A 17524-nucleotide genomic window follows, 5' to 3' on the forward strand; every position below is an offset into this window, starting at 1 on the left:
CTCCACCACCATTTCCTTCCTTAACGTCTTTGGTCGGTAATGCCCTGTGCCTGGCTCTATGTCTAAATCAGTACAATCTGTCAATTTTATAGCCTAGCTTGCTTGCTTGACTTCAACAACACTATGATACTAAATCTTGAACGACACTATCTACGATTTTGTTAGACAACCGTGCCGGAAGGAGTCAACAATAATATGCCCAGCTCTCCACTGGACTCCATCATGCAAGTGGAGAGATACAAATGTACGGAAGCGCAGCCTCATCCTACATTAAATAATTACAAATATATATATCCCTACATTTTCTATTTCCTAGACATAGACCCATCAAATTTAAATGACCAATAAGATATAAGAGGTCATAATATTCCTATGTTTACATCGTTTTGCCACCAGACTTTATATTTTATTTATAATTTATTTCAAGCATTTCATTAACTATCATGATTGTAATTAATACTCCCTATTAATAGCATATCAATCACCCCATTTCTTTTGGTTGCATTCCCTTAACATATTGCCCCTAAAATTGCAAACCAAAATAAAAATCTGTAAATTACATATCCAATATTGTACCTATGAAAAATATAAATATAAATATATACATATAAAAATATAGGTATATTATCTACCAAATTTTTTTACAGAAATAGTTACACAATAATTTATAGAAAATATAGATACACAATAATTTATAGAAAAATAATAGGTAGATTTTTACAGAAAAATAGATACACAATAATTTATAGAAAATATAGATACACAATCATTTATAAAAAAAATAATAGGTAGATTATTATCCACCAAAAAACTAGGTACAATAAATGAAATCCAAGTTCTAAAATAGGTATAGATTATTGTCCGAAAAGATGGAATAAAATTTCAAAAAGGCAATAAGGAAAACTGCCCTTTTCGGCCAACACATTGTTGACTGTATTGATGAATTTTAATAATAAAATGAATAATTAATTGCAAACAAATTTTTTAGAGGGAATCACCACAATAAATTGGGGAATCAAAAAATTATTCAAACATTGGTACCATTGTTGAAGATGTCAAGCATCTTCAGAAACAATTTCCTGGCTCTCTTTTTCAGTTTACTCATAGGGAAGCAAATGGTGTTGCACACCGACTTGCTCGTTTTGATCTGCATAATGTAGACAACTTTATTTGGTTTGAGGTGCCCTTTGATCTTATTTAGGACGCCCTATTATGTGATTTGTTGAGTCTGGGTCAGGCGTGTTGTCCCCCCCGTTGTAATCTTTCGTTTTATCAATAAAGTTTCCCTCGTTCCGTTAAGGTTCTTTCAAAAAAAAAATTATAATAAATAAAAAATTGAGCTTAATAAGATAACTTGATGAGTTCGATCCTAGTCATGGGTTTTTACTTATTAAAATTGGGTATTATTTATAGGAACAAAAAGTGAAGGGTTGCAAGTAAGATAAGTTGAATTTGAAGGGTGTAAGCCAAATTTACTATTAAAAATATGTAGGGACAAATGAGGTTGGAAAATGAGTTAACAATGCATACCAAACTTTCATTTTCAACTCTTTATAGTGTATATATATTATATATGATATATCATGCAACTGCATGAAGTTATATTCCATCACATACGCACTATCTTTCCAGAACTTTTTATGCAAACTATCGTTCTGAAAATTGTATATTTCATCATTCATATATACGTATATATATAGTTATCCCTACAAGAAAAAAAGGCCTTTTTGTGACGACAATACGTAGTCGTTACATGATTCGGATCTTTTATTTATAATAACAAGTAAGATATTGTCAATTATTTTCATATCACACATCATGTAGTGATTAGAATGAGAAAAGTTTTTGTAACCAGTACAGATTTGCAAACAAGCGTTGCTCTTTTCCAATATAGAAGCATGTGTATGCAATGTGAAGATGGGGAGGTTCAAAACTCAGAGGATTCCTAACTTTACTTTGTGCAAGAAAATCAATGCTCAAGATTTTTCATACCGAGATGGAAAAGTAGCATGAAAATGATATATATTCAATCTCTCTCTCTCTTTCTCTCTGTCTGTGAGAGTTGTACATCTCTCTTGGTTCCCAGCAGAAAGTAATAAAATTCATCAATATCCAGACCAAGAAGAAGACAAATTTCGAAAGGGAAAAAAAATGTGATCGCGACCGTTAAATTCCTGAGTTATACACAGAGAGAGAGAGAGAGAGAGAGACTTTATAAAACTGGCGAGATGGGTATATCTCTGACTCATAATCCCTACAAGCTGGGTCAAGGCCTAGCTAGCTAGTTCCAGACAACAAACAAAGTTATTAATTAGAGAATGTTAATAATGGACTGATCATCTTTTTAACCTTATCTTGTGTCTGTTCATAAATGGCTAACAAAATTTGCATAATTGAAAGAAACGCTTCTGTTTTTTATAACTAGCTACAGTGCCCAAAAGTTTGCTCTGTGCTTTGAATTAATTTCATAGGTAGAGTAGAAAATAATTGAGAATACAGTTTAGTAGTTTTAACCAAGATAATTAATGGTTAATTATGCTAAAAGCTATAGGTAATTATAATTAGACAGAAAAGGGAACTATGCATGCATGCCTTTTAAAGTGATGTATGGTTTTGTTTGGTGTTGAAAAGGGACATTTCATGGGAAAGAATAGACAAAGCTGCTGTGAGTGACAGAGAGAGACCCCCACTCTTACTGTTGCTGCTGCTGCTGCCTAACTGACTCAGCCTTCAGATGACTTCATCATCCTTGACGTTTTTTTAAGAAATTCTTAACAACTTGATTAGGGTTACTAATCACGTTTTAAATTACTTTTTTACTGGTCAATAAAAGCGCAACGCGTGTACACACAGCTCCTCCGAAGATTAAAGGGTTTTGATTTTCAGTGCTGCTGGGTATAAGAGTAATCTCTCCCAGTATGGTCACATTTTCCATCTCCCCAACCATCAAAGAACTGATTCTATCCAAATTGTTTTGTTGTTTTTGTTGTTGTTGTTGTGAATGCCAAATACCTATGGATCTCTTTGTTCTGCCAGCTGATGATCGTTTTCAGATCATCTAGTTTACTTGTCTCTTCTCCCTCTTTTTCTCTGTCCTCTACCTCTCTCTCACTCTAACTCTCTCTCTCTCTCTCTCTCTCTCTCTATATATATATATATATATAAACCGACTTCTTTTTCTAGTGATCTCTCTCTCTCTCTCTCTCTCTCTCTCTCTCTCATATATTTCAGCTTTATTTATTCTATCAGATCTAAGTTCTAAAACCATCTTATTATTACTTATATCACTATTTTTTTTCTTTCTTCTTTTTTCTAATTAAAATCCCCGTCCCCCTCTCTTTGATGAAGATCACAAGCACCCATCGACATTCAACAACCCTCCTTCCCCTCCTTCCCCTCCTCTCTCTCTTTCCATCCCATGCATGAAACTAATGAATTGACTACATCTTTGCCTCTCCAAAAGGAAACCCAAGCACCACACCACCCCCACAAAACTAATCAATCGATTATTCAAGCACCCTCTCCTGCGGCAAAGCAAAACATAAACATGATGTCCTCCGACAACACACCGCCAGGGAAGCCTCCACCCGGCACAAAAGGCGGTGAGAGCCTAGCAGCAGGAGGAGGTGGAGGAGGAGGCGCAAGCAGCCGGGCGAAGCCCACGTCATCATCATCCTCAGGAGCAAAGCAGCAGCATCCGCCACCGGAGCAAGCCCTCAAGTGCCCGAGATGCGACTCGCCCAACACCAAATTCTGCTACTACAACAACTACAGCCTCACGCAGCCACGTCACTTCTGCAAGACCTGCCGGAGATACTGGACCAAAGGCGGCGCCTTGCGCAATGTCCCCATCGGCGGAGGCTGCCGGAAGAACAAGAGAGTGCGGTCATCGTCCTCGAATTCCAGGCTCTCCTGCAGCCTCGACTCGAAAGACTCCGCTGCCTCTTCCTCCTCGGAGAATATGATGCTGGGCGGCTTGAAGTTCTTCCATGGCATTTCTCCCGCCATGGATTTTCAGCTCGGCGGCCTATCATCTTTGCCTAGCAGGCTCCACCATAACCCTTCATCTGGAATCAGTTTTAATAACAACAACAACCAGTTTTCGGCTTTTGGAGACGTTTCGGGTACTTCTGGATTGACTATAAGCACTCCTCTTGATACATCAGCCTCTTGTAATTCTTTTCTGGGTTTCAATTATCCGCTCACTTTGGGCGGCGGAGGCGGCGGTGGAGGAGGCGGTGGCGGTGATGGGTTTAGTGCTACTCAGAATATGATGAGTTCTATGAATGTTCATAGCAGCCTTGCGTCGTCGATTGAGTCCTTGAGCTCCATTAACCAAGACCTTCACTGGAAATTGCAACAGCAGAGGCTGGCCATGTTGTTTGGGAGTGGCAATGATCATGATCAGTCAACTCAGACAACGCAGTCTCAGCTAGAACAGCAGCAGAAAACGCAGCAGATTGCACCCATAAGCTTGTTTCAGAATCTGGAGGTTTCAACAAAAGCTGATCATCAGCATCAACATCAAGTTGTTGGCACTCATGGAAGAAGAGAAGGTGCAAGTGCGAGCGGAGATACAGCGACGGAGTGGTTCTTTGGGAATTCTTATGCGCCGCCAGTGACTCCGACTCCAACCAACAGCGGAGGTGGAAACGGTGGCGGCGGTGGCAATGAAAACACAAGCAACTGGCAGCATGGAATTCAAGCGTGGAGTAGCCATGATTTGCAGCAATATAATGCTTTGCCCTAGATGATCATGAGGTAGACACAAATCCAAAAAGCATAGGGTGATCATGAAAAAGTGGGGAAGTTATATTATTGTTTATTTTAAGAAATTGTCCAAGACTAAAACCCCATTTTGGCATATGTTTTGTTGTTGGTTTTGTTGGGTTCATATGCAAAAATGTAAAAGTTTAATTGGTAACAAAAAGAAAAGTACTTTTTGCCCTAAATCCATTTGTATATTTTAGTACTATTCAGTAATATGTTGATCAATAGTACTCTCATCTGTTTAATTTGATAACTTGTTGCATTGCTTTTTTACATGATGTTCTTCTTTTTTTGTGCAGTGCTTTGTGTTGATGTTCATCAGTTCACATGTAGTTTTCCCCATTTCTTATGCATGTAGATTCAGGAAAAAAGTTGCTGTTTATGGTAGCAATAAATACACTAGCTTTTCATGAAGTGAAATAATATCCTTGCACCAAAATGCAAGAACATCTCTCTCTCTCTCTCTCTCTAGATCTCTCCCCCCAAAAAGAAATCGTTTTGTGGGTATCCAAGTTTCTTCGAGTAGTTAAGAATCTATAACATTGGATTGAATGTAGCAAGTATGATGCTAGTTAAACAATGTAGCATTTAAATCTGATCACTACTTAATCCATTCATTCATTCTTTCTAGCTTCTTCCCTTGTCTCAAATAAAAATCCCATTGGGATCTGTGTATATAGATTTTGGGCTGTTATTAAATGGGGACTTAATACCATATCTTTGATTTGTTTTATGTTCAGTCAGTATCTACAACTCTCACTGTCTACTAATTAGTGTGTCTTTGTCTCCCCTCTGATCTCTTTCTCTTTCTATACATCTCTATCAAGGAACTGAGTCTCAGGCTCCATCTCTCCTCCTCGGCCTCTGATCACAATGTCATTGTATGAAACAGAAACACACCACAGTAGCTCAGTAGCTCAGTAGCAGTAATGGCCAGCTACTTAAAGCCTCCATAGCCCTGCAATAGTTGCAATGTTGAGCCAGCCTAGCTGGCCTCTGATCACCCTCGGCCTTCTCTCTCTCTCTCTCGCTCTCTCTGGCTTGGGCTGTCTTCGTAATAATTAGTGGCAGTGTGGTGCGTACATGATTTGGTGCTGTCTGAAAAAGTGGTGGTTTGAAAGTGCATTGAATGAAGGACTGTCAACATTTGAATCAATGAGAGAGAGAGAGAGAGAGAAAGAGAGAGAAACAAAAATGTGGCATCTTAAAGCTTAGGGTTCGATTTTTGGTGTATCAAAAAAATGTTGTGTGTTTAGCTTTTTAGAGTCTTGGAGGACGAGCCCTCCTCCCTCCGTGCTAATTGCTACCACTGAAAGCATCTCTCATTGTGATTCTGTTTCATGACAAGTGAGAGGGAAAAGCAAACCCTTTCTCTCCCTCTGCCTTGCCCTACTTTATTCTTTACCTTGCCTATTTTATGTGAAACTAAACAGACCCCACAATAACTTTCAAAAAACACATTAGCAGAAATAATATCGCATAAAGCTCCTCCTACATTTCCCTTTATGTCCATGTATATATATATATATATATACTCAATATGTATCCAAAAAGCATGCTTGCCATTAATTCTTTACATAATACACGAATGGCTTGCTTGCTTGCTTGTCCTTCAATTCTTAAGCAAATCTTTGCATGCATATTAATATCAATGAATTCTTACTCTTTGCATCAGCAAAACCTCTCTCTCTCTTAGAGAGAGAGAGAGAGAGAGAGAGAGAGCTATCCACTTATTTACTTTGTGTACTGCATAATAAGGCCAATCCTTTCTGTCTTTACCTTTGTTTCAATTTGGGCTACATCAAGGCAAAAAGGCTGTATATCTACCAGGTGAGTAAGAAATTACATGCGCCAGGCTTCCTTCCATGAAACCAATTTTTAGGTGTTGCAGGCCTCCACTGGTGCAACATTCTTTTAGGCTTCTATGAATCCAAATATATATATATAGTAGGGCACTGTAACACCACCAACTCCCTGCCATGACATGCCAGGCCCCCCCGCCCCCCCCCCCCTCTCCTCCTCATCCTTCATAAACATGTTGCTGCTTTTTCATACCATCTCAGACCCACATGTATTCAATAAAAACCTATAAACAAATCAATAAATTAATATATATATAATTATGCTAACAGGTCCCTCCCATTATAAACTATAAACTATGACAACAACAAAAAAACTATTATATATACACCATGCATGCATGTATAATTGTTAATTAACATTTGGCTTTAGAGACAGAGACAGATGAGTGGCTCAACAACGGAAGAACATGAAGAACTGCGTGATTATCGTGAAGGACTGAGTGGAAGAACGCTTTTTTTTTTTGGTTAGACTGTTTCTGTGCGTTGTGTCAACTGTCATTTTACAAGTTACAACCCATATAGATATAGCTGCAAGAAGCTCATGACTTCTTGTTGAGAAACAATCTAGTGTTTCTCATCTTCACCTGGCCTTATCCTGCAGCCCAGCTCTGGCCCCACCACATACCGTCTCTGGGTGTGTGTGTTGCTTGGTAATTTTGTTGGCTTCATCATCATCCACCGTCCAATCATGCATGTGTGGACCCTTCCAAGAAAGAGCACGAAGGTCATGCTTACAAGTAGCCAGACATTTCTTTAATTATTCAACCGCACGTTATTTCAGAAGGGCAATGCTTCATGATGACACGAATCAAAAGGTTTTAGATAATTACCTCTTTTATGCATAATGGTTTTGACTGAGATTATAGCCTCCTCCTTGCTTTTTGCCTAATCCATATAAATATCAAGGCATACTTTTTTAATGCAAAAATTACTTTACATATCTTACCGACATGGGAAAATATTGTGTTGTTGGTTACTAAATCATTTATCTGAATCGCTAATCATCACTACCAAAAAAAGGCAACAATCACTATTATTTGGTGACTGTTGTAGAGGTTAACTAAAGACTTTAGTCACTAAAAAGAGCAAAAAAAGTGACTAAAAACCTTTTTAATCACCAAAAAAATAAAAAAATGTGACTAGTGTCTTTTGTCACGGCCACAAATGTCACCAAATAATGGTGACTGTTGCGACCTTTTTTACTAGTGCATGTAGATTCTTATTTAAATGTGTATAGTTCAAATTCACAACAACATGTCAAACTAATTGAAAGAATTGCACAAAATTCATATGCAAACTTGCATTTCTTCTTGCTGCTAGCTCTATCTTTTTTTTTTTGTCAATGTAATAGAAAAGAAAAGAAAAGATGGATTGTTTCTCTCCATACAGCGAAGCAAAACAGAGAGATGTGGCAATTAAGCAATCAAACATGTCATCATCATCACATAATAACGTTCGGGGATTTTGTTTTGTTGTGTCTGTGATGACCTGTTGGACAATGGGGACCCCCTTTAGAACAACAAAATCGCTTTCATATAGTCACCCTTTTTGGCATTTTCTTTAGGGGTCGGAAAACAACACCGCCCTCACACACCTTCCTTCCTCCCACCAAGCCAACCCTCATCATTTCATTGTTTTTGTCTTCAAATATGTGCATTTAGCTTCTTCTGTAAGACTGGTTTTTAACTACAAATTCCCCTTTCTTTCACGATATCTGTATCTTTGACTGCAATGTTCAAACCAAAGTGCTTGTGTGTGACTTCTTTCTTATTCAATTTTGGGTTTAATGTTGTTTTTTTAGGACCTTTCATATTGAGAGTAGTGATAACAAATTAAACTCACACACAATACATGGATGCTAGGACTCGAATTCAGAGTCTTTTCTAAAGAATAATTGCTTTAAAACACTACACTAATGGATACTTTGCCGATGAGTGTTTTTTTAATAAAACAAAATGCGGCCATCGTTTTTACCACAAATAAGAAAAAAAACAGGCCTCCTCAAACGATGGTGAGAATTATTTTAGGGGCATTCCGTTGGGTTTGAAATTGGTTTAAGAAGGTTGCTAAATTGAGGCCTTTATCCAAAAAAAGGTAGAGTGCTTGCCTTAGGCTTGGTCTGATTATACCCAACTCTGTTACGGAATAATTGTTCTTGATCACTTGAGTTACAATTCTCAACTTAATTTCTTATCTATTTCAATACCATAGGTAAAAATATGAATAGCAGCCGGTGCATTAATGTAAGTGAATGTTGCTAATCCTATATTAATTATGCATGTGCTTGTTGGCTATGCGTGGTGGCTCAACATATGCTACTACTAAGCTGGTCTCCTAATTCACCACAATCTGAGACCCTCTTAGCTGACAACTGAGTTTGCCCCATGAAGTGGCTGCAAGGTAGCAACAAAGGCCCCCATAGCAATTAACCTACCTTTTTGAATTGAACCTAAGCCTAAAACAATTATATTGCAATTTTGAAATCCATCTTCAAATTAAATGCAACCCTAGTCAACACTAGAATCACTGTAAAGTATGGCCCTTGAGTTCCTTCCACTCAAAGCTTATGGACTCAAAATTAGCTCCTCCAAAGGTTCCCCAATAATTCAATTCACAGCACTTCTTAATAAACTCTGTTGCCATTAAAACATGTACAATTTAACCTAACTAAAATATCAAATATATTCCACTTCACACTCAAAGGTATTACAGAGAGGTCAACAAAGGAAAACAAACACAAATACATCAGGAAAACCAACAGAAACTCAAGCCGTACACTGAATGAAAAAAAAAAAAAAAATTCATTAATGAATGAATTTCTAATGTCACGCAAAGATAGTACGAGAAAAGTAATATGTTGAAAACATAATGCAGAAGTACTATATGTGTATGCATATATGTACACATAAATAAAAAGAAAACATACAGAAAGTTGATGTTTTTTTTCTTCTTCACTATCTTGACCAGATTTTCTTCGCAGTATCCCTCTCCTTAACTTGAATCTGATCTCTGCTAAACCTCCTATTAACCGATGGCCCTTGAGTAGCAGTGGCTGGCTTTGCTGTTCTTGTAATTCTTGCAATCTTCGGTGGGTCGGATTTCCTAACTTTGTTATCATTAAAAGAATTTGGTAGCCTAATGATGTTCTCCGTCTCACCACTTTTAAACTCTCTTTTCCTTCTCATCTCACGGACAGAATCATTCCCTCTTAGTGATATAGAACCTTGACTCATTGGACGATTTAGTGAATTCGAACTCCTTAAGATGCAAGCCTCAGCATCATTCATGATTTCATCTCTTATGCAGGTCTTTCCTTCATTAGGAGTGGCCCTTACTGCATCAGCAAACTCTGATTGTTTCTCTTGCTCCCTCAACTTGTCTTGAAGTTCCTTAATCTGTGTCACATGTCAAATAAATGTTAGCACTTTTAGTTTCTCTTCCGTCTTGTCTTCTCTCAGAGAAAAAACTAAAAAAATTGTGAATAGTAGAAACACAATCTATTTCAGAATTTTAAAAGGAAATGTGGAAAGTTCTAAAATATTATCATTGTAGATCACAATTTCAGAATAATAAAGTATGTAGAATATTATCATTGTAGAATACATTTTCCTTAACAAGACATCTTTTATCATGTGATGGAAATTTTGTTACAAGTACAAACATATGATACATTTGATACCGACCAGTAATTATACTTCCGTTCACTATATTTGAATTTTGCACATTTCCACTGAATAGCTTGCATTAAAACATATAAGAAAGTAACTATTCAATGGAAATAAAGACAACAAGGGGTAGTGTAGGAACCTTTTGATGAAGTGCGGAGGAGTCTGATTTTTGTTCCTGGTCTTTCAGTTTTATCTCGAGCTCCTTTACCTAAGTCAATGAAGAAACAAAAATATTTATGACCTAATTCGTTGTCAACATGTATAATAAACTATGCACTAGGAATGCTTGTCTTTAAAAACCTTGCGTGAATAGCTTGCATTAAAACATATAAGAAAGTAACTATTCAATGGAAATAAGGACAAAAAGGGGTAGTGCAGGAACCTTTTGATGAAGTGCGGAGGAGTCTGATTTTTGTTCCTGGTCTTTCAGTTTTTTCTCGAGCTCTTTTACCTAAGTCAATGAAGAAACAAAAGTATTTATGACCTAATTCGTTGTCAACAGGTATAATAAACTATGCACTGGGAATGATTGTCTTTAAAAACCTTGTGTTGAAGAATGGTGGATTGAAACTCAGACTCTTGCATTTGATCTTTCAGTTGGTTTTCAAGATCCTTAACCTGCTCCAAAAAGAACAAAGTTAAGCTTTCATCTTTTTAGAACATATCAAGAGGCAGCAACTTGCACACATTTTAAAAAAAGAAAAGCAATACAAAAAGGGCCTCCGACTTAAAAGAAACATATAAAAATGGGAAAAAAATCCAAAACATGAGTCTGGCGACCTTTTGTTGCAAAGATGCATATTCTGAGTCTGACTTGTGTCTTTCTCTGAGCTCAACCTCCAACTCTTTGACCTTCAACAGATAAAGTTCCAGTCAGCATTAATAAGAGAGAAGCACAGAAATAATAATTATTAAGGTACAGAGCAACCTTTTGTTGGAGACTGCAGCAGATTTCTTCCTTCCCCCTCAATCTATCTGAAAGTTGCGAAACTTGCTTCTCTAACTGGCTATGCAAGGCTGTCTTCAACTCAAGTGTCCCTTCAAGTTCTTTGATCTTTTCTTGTTGGTTTTTGTAGATTTGATCTCTTCCTTTGGTCTTACTCTCCAAGTTTTGTAAGCTCTCTTCTAGCTTCCTTAGAGATTCATCTTTGGATCTTGCTTCCTGCCTTGCTTTTTCAAGCTGTTTAACGAAAGAAAAGATGTTTAATATGTAAATCATTAGTGTAATAAAGAAAACATAAGTGAAAATTTATTAAAGATTCAACTGAAAATCAATGTACCAACCATGACTTTTGTTTTCTGGAGCTCACTTGTGTCAACTTGCTTCTTCGCAGGACCCAACTCAATTCCCCGAACCCTTGTTGCAAAATTTAAAGAACTCAGAGTCTCACCCAAATCCTGGTCTGAAGGGCTTATTTGCACAAACATCAAAGTTTTAGAGTCACCTCCTGCAATACATAAATAATAATCTCATAAGTCATAAAGTAAGTGAAAACAAGTTAACAACTACCAGAAATCAATTTTCCTTTAGAGCTAGATTGACCATTTAATTTAATCAGAGAATTACGCGAGTACTAACCCAAGCCTCAAAATTTTGAACAAACAAATCAAGGCATGCAAACACAATCACACACAAACACCGCTAGGACAACTTAGCTTTACCTAATGAATCTTGAAGTAGATGTGTCAACTTAGAGTTCCTGAAACCCAGCAACAAGCATTGTTAAAAACCAGAATATGAAGATTGGTGGAGGAATGACCTAAATGCGCACAACAGATAAAGCAGACCTGTAAGGAATGTGACTACTTTTATTTGCAAGAGCAGATATCACATCTCCAAGAGCTGAAAGGGATCTATTGATATTTTGAGCTTCCTTTAGTCGCTCTCCTTGTACATCAGTTTTTGCAAGCCTCTCGCTGCCTGCCAAATCCACTAACCAAAGCTTGCTCTTGGTGCACTCTCCATTTATCAAGTTCTTTGATCTTACCATTATGGAAAGCAAGCTAAATAACAGGTACAATATTTATATATTAGTATAAAAACACAGAGTAAAAGAAATTAAATAGATCACCCAAGGAAACAGAATAAGGAGAAAACAATAGAGCATAGTACCAATGAGATCGGCTGCTGTGCTCATTAACATTATTACTTCCTATAGCTCTAGCATTGCTTCCAGCCTGCAGTACACTCCACACTTCCTTAATATTTTCAACTTTGGCTTCTACTATCCCTGGAACGTGATGACACCCTTCAGAAGCCTGTTTTATCTCCAACCTAAAAATTCCACGAAAATTTGTGTAAGCTTTATGTTGCAAGGTGATGCCCAAAATGTTGAGAATCTTTTCTCAGCTGAACCAAGTCAAGTTTTGAGCTACAGAATATTCAAACCATCAATTCTATGATGGCTGTGGCTATAAGTTCAAATAAACAACTGTAATCTTACCTCTTCGATGATGGTGATGTAGCTAACAAGTCCCTAATCTGCTCATTGTAAACTTCAAGTACGCTAACAGATATGCTGTATGAAAAAGTTTCACTTCGTTCCTTTGCAATTTCAAACAACTGCTCTAGAGTCCTATAATTGACTCCCCTATTCTGTTCAGTGCCCTCCATTGTGAATGTCTTTCCTGTCCCTGTTTGTCCATAAGCAAATATACATACATTGTAACCGTCTAGAACTGAAACCACCATGGGGGAAGCATCCACAAAAACATCCACTGTCAAGACAAAAGCAAAAGCTCTGGCTCAAACTCAATACAGATTTCACCAACTTAAATACTGTTAGGAGGCAATCAAATGAAATATATATATACATGTAGATACCTTGATCATCTTTCGGTGTGTACACTCGATCAAATTTAAAAGACCTTTTAGTGGAGCCTCCCGTCAGGAATCCAAGACATCCATCCTTTGCTGCCTCAAAGTCTACAACTGTTTTACACCCAGCTGCCATCTCCTCCTTACTTAATGGGCGGCAGCGGCAAAATACCCTGATATTCCCTGATAATTTTTAAGCACGTACAAAGTTAATAAGTTGAACTTGTCAACATATAACGTATTAATTGCATCACTAATTACTAGGTAGAAAAATGACACATGCCTTTAGCCTCCTGAACCTCATTAAAGAGCTTTTTTCTCTTAGCTTGCTCTTCGTTGTACTTCACTTTAAGATCTTCACACTCAGCAACTGCAAAATAATTTCATGAGTCCATGGAACATCTTGTGGCATAAACTTATTATTTCACCTGTATTTGAAAACCGAAAAATTGAAGAGTGAACTCTAGCAATAGCATACCCAATGCTTGAACTGCAAAAATCATTTTATTCAACTCGGGAATTGAATCTGTACATTCATGTGCCTCGCGAGAAAGATGCAAATGCTCCTCATGCATCAGCTGCATAAGAAACCAGGCACAAAATTCATAGTCAGAAACTTGATATTGAGAACAAATTATGAATACTTATACACACCCACAAATAATGCATTTCCAAATACCTTAATCTTTTCTTGTAAGTCATTGACTGCTATTGTCCAGTACTTCTTATCACGCTCATACCTACTAGAAATGTTCTTTATATCTTCAGCTTGTTTCTGAATGGTTTGATCTAAGGACATGCAATAGAATCAGAAATTATAATATCTCAAAGTGTAAAATCTAAGATAACTTTTAGTTAAATTGAAAATGATTCTGGTATTACTTTTGTAGGCAGGCCTTATGGCTTTCTTCTTTCATGTTCAACTCATATGATGAATAATGGAAACTACCGTCTTTTATATCTATTTTATTTTATTTTTTTGTAAAAAAAAATTATATATATGTGGGCCAGCTCTCCCCACTTTTGACCTTGAAAATAGGACAACGTTTAAATCTGAACTCACTGGTATCCATGTATAGCTGATATAACAAAATTTGTACAAGAGAATATAAAACAAAAACTAAACTAATAGATATCCTCATTTCATATCAAGGACATTTTTCACTAAAGTCACCCAAAGTAACAAACTATGGACATTTTTCATTATCTGTCATTTAACTAGCTAAAAAATTTCTTAGTTCACTTAATTTAGACACCAGAGAGCCACTCTCCATACCTTGAGACAGTGTCCTAAATGTCACGTTGTCAAGATCCATCATGACCTTGTCCAGCTCCTCATTTGCTGCAGTCAAAGACATCCATGCCTCATAGCATTCTTTTGTTTTAAGTTGGCACTGAGTGGTAAGCTCTTGTATCTTCTTCTCATATTTGGCAGTGGACTTTGTTTGCATTAATTTCATCTGTGAATCAAAAATTATGTCGCTAATTAAGAAAAAGCCTTAAAGTTGTAAGCTCTTTCAACTTTAGGTGATATGTGCCTGACCTGAGCTGAAGGAACTTCTATTTCAGCATCACAGTTGTTACATTTAAAGTGTTCCACCACCAGCTTTGGAACTACAATAAAATATAAGCCAAACTAACTTTAGAATACTGATATAAACATACAACACGCTGACAAAACAGTTCAAACAAAAGAAATGCATACAAGAATACCTGAAACATTTGGTGCTCTCCTAATTCCAATTCCACTAACTACGGGGCTTCCATTAACCCCTTCAAATCTTATCACAACTACTCCATCCTCCTTCACAGAGACCCTTGAATCAACTAATTGTAAGGGCTTATTGGCTCCAACAACCGCAAAGATATCGAAGTCTGATAGGACCTGCCACATTAGCCAAGAAGAGAAGTTCTAAGGATCAGTCCCTGGATTTACTAATTTCAACAAAAGGAAATGGAAAAAGAAAATAAACCACAAATACGCATTTCCCTTAATTTGACTTACCTTTTCTTCCTGGATGAATACATTAAATACCCTCATTCCTTTAGGCCCATTTGTGTTTATGATTTCAGTGAAATGAATATCAACATAATAGTATCCAGGAGGAAGACAATTGAACCGGTAGTAGAAGTTCCCTACTCGGGCTGACTGATAGATGAATGGATAATCCCCCCCATCATTTATATGTTCATTGGTTCGTAAAACATTCCCTCCCTCAAAGTAAGTGTCGGCGAGAAACTTCACACTAGAATCTGTTTCATTTGAAGCATCACCTCCAGCATTCACAAACATCACATATTCGTCTGCTGCAAAATCCACCATAATTAGATTCCCCAGTTCAGTGAAGAATACTTTCTTGTCTATTTCATCTATAACCAACACTGTGACACTAGAATAGAACAACTCAACAGCTGTAAATTTCCGAAATTTCCAACTCAAACAAAAAACAATTGCAAGTTAATAACATTTACAACATAAAGTGATTAACATGGATTGCAACTCCTAGGGTTTCAAAAATTTGCATATCAAACCAGACAAAAATTGGCATCTATCTAGACCCAAGTCACTGAAAAGCCTAGCCCTAATATTCATCCTATGTAATTGAACAAACAAAGGGATGATCTTTTTCTTTCAATTTAACAAAGATGCTTATAAGGATGACCTTCTTGTAACTTAGGTCCCAATTACTAGGAAAAAGAAAGACCCAAATCTGACTTATTTTCTTTTCACAGAAACCAAACATATACTATCCAGAACAAGAAAATAAAAACTATATGAGACCAGAGATAGGAACCTGTAGAGTTGGATCTTGATAATCCGGAAGGGATTAGTCTTGAACCCGAATCACAAAGCATCGAATCCACCAAAGACTCATCAACCTCGCCCAAGGAAGAATCTTTGAGATCTGGATTTGGCTGTTGAACTCTGTCGGAATCAGGAACCCAAGAAATTGGGGTTTTTGCCTCTTGGAAAACGGGGTCGAATTGCAGATCTTCCATGGGAATGGGAGTTAAAGAAAAGAGTGTTCGGGAACTGAGAAAAGTATTGTGGTACGGAGAGCGAAAATAGCTTTTCTTGCAGCAAAGAAAGTGGGTTTGATGTTTGAATGAGCAGAATGAGGGTTTGCATTTGAGAATTTGAGTGTCTTCAAATTTGAATTTAGTTACCGTTGGAATGAAAGACCGTTATAGTCCCGCTGTTACTAGAAAGTTGCTCCAACCGTAAAAGGAAAGAAAATATATAGTATGTTATTTAATTTGGTTTAATACAGATTAGGGAGCGCATTATCATTGACATGTGAATTGAACCCATCTTGTGCAATTTATTTTCAAGCAATAATTTCTTCAACAAAAAGAAAGTAGGGTTAAATATGAAAAAACCAAACTGGCTCGACTTTACTGGTTTGGTTCGATCATTTTCTTTCATTTCTCTCTCATTTCACTTGAGTCGAACCAAACTAGCTTGAACTTTTTCATTTATTGACCAAAAAAAAAAAAAGAACTTCTTCATTTGCAGTTTCAATTATTTGTAGAATATCTATTCATCAAGTCGAGGGTTTTGTATTGGGCTGAGTCGGCCCACTTAATAAACAAGCGGTTTATCTATTTATAAAAATCATTAAGTTTGGCCCGTGTTCGCAGTTCTAAACTGGCTTATATGGGCCCACATCAAGCTCAACTTATGCATTGCATTTGTTTGTTATAATTTTTTACAATTCATTTCAATCCCTTTTACAATTATGTATATACTAACAAGATTTATTATTTGTTTAAAGAAGAGTCCAATGATTTTTTCTGAAGTATATTTAAATAAAAAATGGAAAGACTATTGTTTGGATTTAAAAAATTGAAACTTGAAAAACAAAATCATTATTTTATTTATAAAGAAAACATTGCATTTTTAAAAATATATTATTAGAGAAAAGACATAAACTTGAACTTATAATATAAATATAACAATATTATGTAACATTTTTCTCTAAAACAAATATAATTAAAAAGATATCTTTAAACGGGCTTTGGCCCGGCACGGCCCACGACGAGCCTCAACTTGGTCCGACTCGACCCATTAGGCTAAATTATCTTATCTTGGCTCGTTCAAAGATATTGGTCGTGTAGTGTCGAGTCTTACTTAACCTGACCGAATTCAGGCTATGCTTAAGCCGAACGGATTCATTTGACACCTCTACGTGAAAAATTGCAAATTTAAATAATCTTAATTTAAAATATATATTATTTATTTATTTATATAACAAATAATCTAAACTACTTTAAATTAATTTAAATATATTCAATTGAGCATATATGGGGTAGGGAAGATTTGCATAGAAGACTAGGTAATTGTTAAATTTTTTTTTTCAAACATAGGTAACTGCTTTTAACAACTTAAGCTAAGCTAAAAGCCA

General features: G+C 36.5%; 2 protein-coding genes across 4 annotated transcripts; one reads left to right on the forward strand and one right to left on the reverse strand.

Annotated features, from left to right (window-relative positions):
- The first annotated feature begins 2929 nt into the window (after window positions 1–2929).
- Window positions 2930–6146, forward strand: LOC110772155 (Dof-type zinc finger DNA-binding family protein). 2 transcript variants are annotated; one of them, XM_021976568.2, is made up of 2 exons: window positions 2930–4761; window positions 5598–6146. In XM_021976568.2, the coding sequence occupies exon 1, from the start codon at window positions 3419–3421 to the stop codon at window positions 4748–4750; it is 1332 nt and encodes a 443-aa protein (XP_021832260.1). In that variant the 5' UTR covers window positions 2930–3418; the 3' UTR covers window positions 4751–4761; window positions 5598–6146. The 2 variants fall into 2 exon arrangements, with proteins under 2 accessions (XP_021832260.1, XP_021832262.1); XM_021976570.2 differs by lacking the exon at window positions 5598–6146 and adding an exon at window positions 5070–5256.
- Window positions 6147–9296: 3150 nt separating this feature from the next.
- On the reverse strand, window positions 9297–16336 carry LOC110772152 (Di-glucose binding protein with Kinesin motor domain-containing protein). 2 transcript variants are annotated; one of them, XM_088255762.1, is made up of 20 exons: window positions 15914–16336; window positions 15124–15422; window positions 14832–15003; window positions 14662–14732; window positions 14395–14578; window positions 13798–13907; window positions 13597–13696; window positions 13402–13488; window positions 13125–13301; window positions 12745–13018; window positions 12414–12575; window positions 12089–12304; window positions 11963–12000; window positions 11585–11748; window positions 11229–11480; window positions 11081–11152; window positions 10844–10918; window positions 10683–10751; window positions 10440–10508; window positions 9297–10027 (listed from the first exon to the last, which is right to left on the reverse strand). In XM_088255762.1, the coding sequence occupies exons 1-20, from the start codon at window positions 16116–16118 to the stop codon at window positions 9587–9589; spliced, it is 3237 nt and encodes a 1078-aa protein (XP_088111888.1). In that variant the 5' UTR covers window positions 16119–16336; the 3' UTR covers window positions 9297–9586. The 2 variants fall into 2 exon arrangements, with proteins under 2 accessions (XP_088111888.1, XP_088111887.1); XM_088255761.1 differs by having other exon boundaries at window positions 15124–15425.
- Window positions 16337–17524: the final 1188 nt, after the last annotated feature.

Source organism: Prunus avium, chromosome 6, assembly GCF_965620075.1.
Source record: "Prunus avium chromosome 6, drPruAviu1.hap1.1, whole genome shotgun sequence".
Taxonomy (NCBI): domain Eukaryota; kingdom Viridiplantae; phylum Streptophyta; class Magnoliopsida; order Rosales; family Rosaceae; genus Prunus; species Prunus avium.

Excerpts from the sequence above, each read along its gene's own strand:
- LOC110772155 (XM_021976568.2), top strand. The coding sequence starts at position 3,419 with ATGCATGAAACTAATGAATTGACTACATCTTTGCCTCTCCAAAAGGAA.
- LOC110772152 (XM_088255761.1), bottom strand. The coding sequence starts at position 16,118 with ATGGAAGATCTGCAATTCGACCCCGTTTTCCAAGAGGCAAAAACCCCA. Across the intron at positions 13,302-13,401 it reads TGAGGTTCAGGAGGCTAAAG|GGAATATCAGGGTATTTTGC; the intron begins GCATGTGTCATT and ends AAAAATTATCAG. Across the intron at positions 10,752-10,843 it reads CCACCATTCTTCAACACAAG|GTAAAAGAGCTCGAGAAAAA; the intron begins GTTTTTAAAGAC and ends TCATTGACTTAG.